Source organism: Aphelocoma coerulescens, chromosome 23 (genome assembly GCF_041296385.1).
Source record: "Aphelocoma coerulescens isolate FSJ_1873_10779 chromosome 23, UR_Acoe_1.0, whole genome shotgun sequence".
Lineage (NCBI taxonomy): Eukaryota > Metazoa > Chordata > Aves > Passeriformes > Corvidae > Aphelocoma > Aphelocoma coerulescens.
Window position 1 is genome coordinate 6,291,729 of NC_091036.1, and position 6,130 is coordinate 6,297,858.

General features: G+C 62.3%; 1 protein-coding gene across 1 annotated transcript; it reads right to left on the reverse strand.

Annotated features, from left to right (window-relative positions):
• Window positions 1-61: 61 nt before the first annotated feature.
• On the reverse strand, window positions 62-5,042 carry YARS1 (tyrosyl-tRNA synthetase 1). The gene is made up of 14 exons (XM_069035734.1): window positions 4,972-5,042; window positions 4,799-4,863; window positions 4,213-4,359; window positions 3,944-4,119; window positions 3,661-3,790; window positions 3,320-3,400; window positions 2,939-3,031; window positions 2,639-2,774; window positions 2,382-2,467; window positions 1,878-2,013; window positions 1,467-1,561; window positions 1,159-1,352; window positions 904-1,045; window positions 62-728 (listed from the first exon to the last, which is right to left on the reverse strand). Exons 1-14 carry the CDS (start codon window positions 4,985-4,987, stop codon window positions 618-620), a joined length of 1,608 nt encoding a protein of 535 aa, XP_068891835.1. The 5' UTR covers window positions 4,988-5,042; the 3' UTR covers window positions 62-617.
• Between the last annotated feature and the right edge of the window lie 1,088 nt (window positions 5,043-6,130).

Below are 6,130 nucleotides of genomic sequence, written 5' to 3' on the forward strand. Positions count from 1 at the left end.
AAAACTCTGGAGCAGGGCTGGCTGCCAGCTACCCTGGACAGACGGGCACAGCCACGTGCAGTCAGCTTGACATTTTATTGGGTTGATGACAGACAGATGGTTCCCGAGTCAGTGTTTAAGGCCCACACCCCCCCCACGGGCTCGGGACAGACTCACGGGTGCTGCCTGGGCTCCTGGCCCAAAGAGCAGCACCAGTGGCCACAGCCCCAGGTGGGCTGGGGGAGGAGCAGGGGCCGGGGCCGGCCGGGCTGTCCCCAGCTCTGGTAGCAGCAACACGAGGTTGGAGAAGCAGCTTTTCCCCTCTGCCCACACCACAGCGCCCGCACGTGCCATCCCAGCGGGCAGGGAGTCCAGTCCATGGCACAACTGGGAGCGAGCTGTGGCCCCAAGGCCACAGGGGATGAGTCACACGGGTCCCTTGGGTGTGGTGGCACCTCAGGTCCCCAGAGGCCCAGGGGGATGCTGGAGGCACCTTCCCAGGGTGAGAGGCTGCAAGTTCAGTCCCAGAGCCCCCAGGGCCGAGCCCCTGACTCGGGGCACTGGGGGGAGATGACCGGGAGGAGCCTGGCTGAGGTGCAGGAGTCAGGCAGGAGGCACCAGAGCAGCCCTGGCACTTGTTAGCTGATGCTGCCGCCCTTCAGGCTTTTACAGGAGACCGTCCCCAGCTTGGTCAGGAAGTTTCTCTGCTTCCACTGTGCCACACAATCCTCGGAGATGTGGAAATCAGCCTGGGGAGCAGAGCAGGGAGGCAGGGTCAGCAGCTGGAGGGGTTCATCTCCTCCACAGCTTTGCTGCCAGGAACACTGAGGGGGCAAACACCCCATTTGGGGTCACCCAGAGGTGTGGACAGTGGCTCTGCTCAATGCCTGGAGCTCCAGCTACTCAGCTGTTCCCAGTCCTCACCTGCAGCTTCTCAAAGACCTTTTTCTTGGGTTTGAGCTCCTCGTCAGGCTCCCCGCCCTCGTAGCCCTCCACGTAGACGCGCTCCCCTGCACAGCACCCGGCTGGGGGGTCCAGAGGCTCCACCTGACGGGGCTCCCCCACGCTAAGAAGGGGTGTGGAGACACCAGAGTCACCCCAAAGTGCTGCCCAGCTGCCCCTCAGCGCCCTGGGGCAGCAGAGGGGGAGGCCAGCCCTGGTGTCCCTTCTGTCCCTCACCTGGAGGCACACAGCACCATGCCCTGCGACTCCACCCCCCTCATCTTCTGGGGTTTGAGGTTGCAGAGCAGCACCACGAGCCTGTCCTGCAGCTGCTCCTTGGGGACAAAGTGCACCAGGCCACTGACCACGGTGCGGGGCTCGGCCTCGCCCACGTCGATCTTCTCCACGTACAGGCTGTCGGCATCCGGGTGCTGCCAGGGGGAGCAGGGATGGGAATGGGGTGGCACAGAAGGTGGCAGTGCCCTCAGGCACACCCCAAGTCACCACACGGGCAGGTTACTCCCTGCTGCCCATTGTGCCCATACCTTTTCCACGCTGATCACTTTGCCAACACGGATGTCCAGCCGGGATGGGACCACGTCCTCCGGCTCCGAGTTCTTGGTGCCCTTCTCTCCAGGCTCTGCAGGGTGAAGGGAATGGTCACAACGCCCAGCACAAACCCAGGGAGGTGGTCAGCCCCAAATGCAGGCCCTGGGGGCAATTCCCTGCAGGGAATTCCATGCTTGTCCCTATACCAGAGAGCACAGTCCTTCCTGTGCTGGCTTTCCTCACCTTTCCCGGTGTTCTCCAGAGCTGTTTTTGAGTCTGGAGCTTCAGAACTTTTCTCTGACCTCGGCTCCTGGAGGGACTCTGTCCCACCCAGCCCTGCATGGCGAGGGCCCCACTTCCCTGAGCTCCCAAGGCCTCCCTTCCCCACGCTCCCAGCTCCTCCTTACTGGCTTTGGCTGGGGTGGGATACGCAGCACTGCTCAGCTTCTTCAGCTCTGGGCAGTTGAATTTCTCTCTGATGGGGTCCAGGAGTTTGTTCAGGGCCACTTCCACTGAGTTCTTCAGGTCTCCAGGGTGCACAACCTGTATCAGGACAAAGAGGTTCCTGTCTGAGGCCAAGGGTGGGAACTGGAGACCAAACAGGGTGGGAAGATGAATCCCAAACCCTTGACCCAATTCTCCTTGGACATCAAGAGGCTTCTGGACATTTCTGCTTCCAGCCTGGAAACAGCTGGGAATGGCTCAAGTGCTGCTCTGCTCCAGGACGTGGCTGACGTGGTGCTGTCCTCACCCCACACCCTTCACTCATCCTCCCTCCCCCAGGTTCTCCTGGCTGGGCGCATCCCACACCACCAGGCCACCCCCTCCACAGCGCACATTTCCATCTCCCAGTGCTCCCTGACTGCTCCCAGGAACCTCAGGCAGAAGGTTCAGCCTCTCCCTGCACTCACCTGCTCAGCAAAGTCCTTCTCCAGGGCCTCGTAGGCCGTGTAGGTTTTGTTTCCTCCCCATTTTTCCTCTCGCAGTACCACAAACTCTGGGACACACAGGTTTTAAGGCTCAGATTAACTCAAGGCTCAGACAAAGCACCCACCCCACTGTGCCCAGGAGCAGGGGCTGGGGAGGTGGCACTCAGGGACAGCTGGTTTCAGGGGACACACTCCTGTCCCCTCCTCTTATCCACACCCAAGCGTGGCGAGCCCCTCACCTGACTTGAGGGGGAAGAGGACGTGCTTGATGAAGGAGAGGACACCGTTGTTCTCCACGTTCCCTGGCTCACAGAAAGCCTTCTTCAGCTTCTTCTTCACATCCTCCTTGCGGTCCAGAAGATCAATCTTGGAGTCCTGCAGCAAGAGATTTCCTCAGCCCTTCACCCCAGCTTTTGCCCGGAAAACTCATGCTGGAGTTGCTGCACCTTCTTAAAACGCCATGTGAGTGGGGAGGGAGAGTTCACCTTCCCTGGGAACCTCCCCAGAGCCCCCTGAGCCCAGCCAGATCCAGGACCAACCTCTTCTGACGAGCTCATTTTGCTGCCTGTCAGCCCAGGAACCATCGGGTTCATCAAATGGACACGCTTGGCGTAGCCCAGGGAAGGGAGGTACTGGGAAAACACAAGGAGGCAAGTCAGGCACGACCCTCACTCAGCTCTAACACACAATCCCCGTTTGCTCCTGGCTCCAGATAACTCTGGGATGTGGGATAACAGCTCCCAGGAAGCACAGAGTCACAGCCAGGGGTGTGTGGCCACACAGAGCACGAGAGCAGCAGCAGCAGCAGCATTGTGACACTAACCAGAATCCCACACACTTCTCCCCATGGATTTGGGAGTGTCCAAGCCCTTCCTCAGGCCCCAGCCTGGCAGAACCCCTCCCCCTCCCCAATTCCTGACCTTCTCTGCGAAGGTGAATATCTTCCTCTGGTCCACCCCTCCGAACTGCGCGTCCACCTTGAGATATTCCTCATCCAGCGCCTGTGGAGAGACACAGAGCCTCGAGGCTGGGCCCAAAACAGTCCTGGCCTGTCCCTCAGCCTCTCCTGAGGCACTCCCACCCTGGGAAGGACGGGAACATTCCAGGCTGCTTGCTGGAACAGCAGCTCCGTGCTCAGGCCACGCTCTGTGCCACGGCCAGGTGTGACATTGGGGTGGGGAACAACGACCTTGACGCTCAGCCCCAAACACCCCCGTGGCCCTGGCTCAGCCAGCACCTCCCTGCACCACACCTGCCTCACCTGCAGGCCTGGGTAGAGCAAACCACTCAGCAAGGGATGCTCCACCTGCTTCACCACCTCTGCTCCTGCCTTCTTGGCGTCGTGCTGCGTCACCACAGAGGACAGGCGGTACACGTCCAGCGTGTACTCCCTGTGGGAAGGACAGCACCGTGACCACCTGGCACGCACTGAGCTGGCCACACTGAGAGGGGACAAAGCCTGGAGGCACCTCCTGGAGTGCCAACACTCTGGAGGAGATCAGCAGAGCCCCAAGTCAGGCTCTCCCTGCACTCCCAGGACTCACTTGCTGAGCTGGTAATCGGTGCCCCGGACGAATTTCAGCTTCTCCAGGGGCACCCCGATGCTCTCCAGCATGGCTTTGATGACGTGCTCGTAGTAGCGGGTGCGCAGCTCCAGCAGCTCCCAGGGAGCCTTCATGTTGTCCAGGTAAGCGTGGAGGTCGGCAAAGAGTATTGTCACCTGGGGATGGGGGGGGACAGGCGGTGCCAGCTGGGTCAGGGGAACCGCCCCTGCTCGCTGCAGCTGCCACCCAGCACGGTGACAAGGTCCCACCTCACATCCAGCCTTCAGGAAATCCGCGATCTTGGACATGGGCACGAAATAAGCCACGTGGGGCTTGCCCGTGGTGGCGGTCCCCCAGTAGATCTTCAGCTCTCGCTCCTTCAGGATGGCCAGGAGCTTGTCCTCGCCCAGCACCTCCTGTGAGGGGCCAAAACGCACAGGTCTGGCAGGGCTGGGCCGTCTCCGGGGTCACACCGGGAAGGAGGTGGCAGAACAAATCCCGCCGGGTGCCCGGGCTTCATACACGGCGTGTCCCGGGGCTGATCCCGAGGGCTTGCTTTGGCTCAGATCCCCCCATCCCGGCCTCCCCATGCCCTGATCCTGCCCCGTTCCCCCCTCTCGGGCACCAATCTTGCCGTATTTCCCTCGATCCAGCCCCGATCCTGCCCCCATCCCCCCGGTACCTGGACCTCATCCTACCCCAATCACCCCTCGGTCAACCCGCCTGGCCCCAATTCCTTCGCCCGACCCCGATCCAGTCCCGCTCGTCCCTCAGATCCAGCCCAGATTCCCCCCTTCCCGGTGCCCCCGCTCCTGCCCGGATCCCGCCGCCCCGGCCCCATCCGCCTCCCGGTACCTGCAGGTTCCGCGTTATGAGCTGATACTTCTCCTGCGGGCCGGGCGCGGGCTCCATAGCGGCGGCTGCAGGGCAGGACACAGCGTTACCGGAGCCTCGGCCCCCCGGAGCCCCCCGGGACCTCCCGGGACCCCCAAAACCCGCCCGGTTTTCCCCCGCCCGCTCCCACCGACCTGCCCCGGGTTGCATCAGCCCCGCTCGGCGCTCGACTGCCGCGCCTAGGCCTGCCGAGCGCCGAGCTGCCGATGGGGATGAGCGCGCGGGGAGGCGTGGCGCTCCTCCAATCAGAGAGCGCCTCGCGCGGCGGGGGGGAAGCGCTCCGCCAATCAGAGGGCGCCTCGCGCGGCGGGGGGGAAGCGCTCCGCCAATCAGAGGGCGCCTCGCGCGGCGAGGGGGCCGCGCTCCGCCAATCAGAGGGCGCTCCGCGCGCGCGGGGGCATGGCCTTGGCGCCGTTAAGATGGCGGAGGGTGAGCGCCCTTCCCGCCAGACCCGGGCGGGCCGCGGCCGCGGCTTTGTCTCAGCGGAACTTAATTTTTCTCGTTTATTTCGGGGTTTTCACCCCCTTTTTTTTTTTTTTTTTTTCCCCCCGGGGCTCGGGGAGTTCCCCGTGTTCGGCCGGGCCGGGAGGAGAAGCCGGGGGTGGGGCGGGTTTGTGCCCGCCTTGGGGCGGTGCCGTTGAGGCGCCGGTTGGGCGGTGCCCGCTGAGGGCCGGGCAGGTCCCTGAGGGAGAGAGGTGGGCGGTGTTCGCTTCTGTGCCCTCGGCGAGGCGCGAGCGGGGCCTTACTGCCTCCTGAGGTTTTTATCTGGAGAGGGAAAGGCTCCAGGATGATTTTATTGCAGGTTTTTAATGCCGAAAAGGGGCTTTGGAGACGGGCCTGGAGGGCAGGGTTAGATGGGATGTTGGGAAAAAATCCCTCCCTGTGAGGGTGGGGAGGCCCTGGCACAGGGTGCCCAAAGAAGCTGTGGCTGCTCCATCCCTGGCAGTGCCCAAGGCCAGGCTGGACAGGGCTTGGAGCAGCCTGGGACAGTGGAAGGTGTCCCTGCCCATGGCACTGGGTGAACTTTATGTCCCTTCCAACCCAAATCATTTGGGGGTTCCATGGTTAGGAGCTGAGTTATCAGGCTACCACCCTCCATAGGGCTAAACCCACACGTGTACGCACACAGCAGATTCCTGAGGTGGTTTTTTTTCCCCTACAACACGGTTCTGAAGGTGTCCCTTTTCATTGTTCAGGCAGAATGACAAGAGGAAGCAGCAGAATGGCCCAGGTTTCATTCCTGGAGTGTGTAACCCTCCCTTTTTTTAAACAGTAGTCCAAGCAACAGGAAAG

Excerpts from the sequence above, each read along its gene's own strand:
- YARS1 (XM_069035734.1), bottom strand. Across the intron at positions 2,775-2,938 it reads AAATGAGCTCGTCAGAAGAG|GACTCCAAGATTGATCTTCT; the intron begins GTTGGTCCTGGA and ends CTCTTGCTGCAG. Across the intron at positions 2,014-2,381 it reads AGAAGGACTTTGCTGAGCAG|GTTGTGCACCCTGGAGACCT; the intron begins GTGAGTGCAGGG and ends GTCCTGATACAG.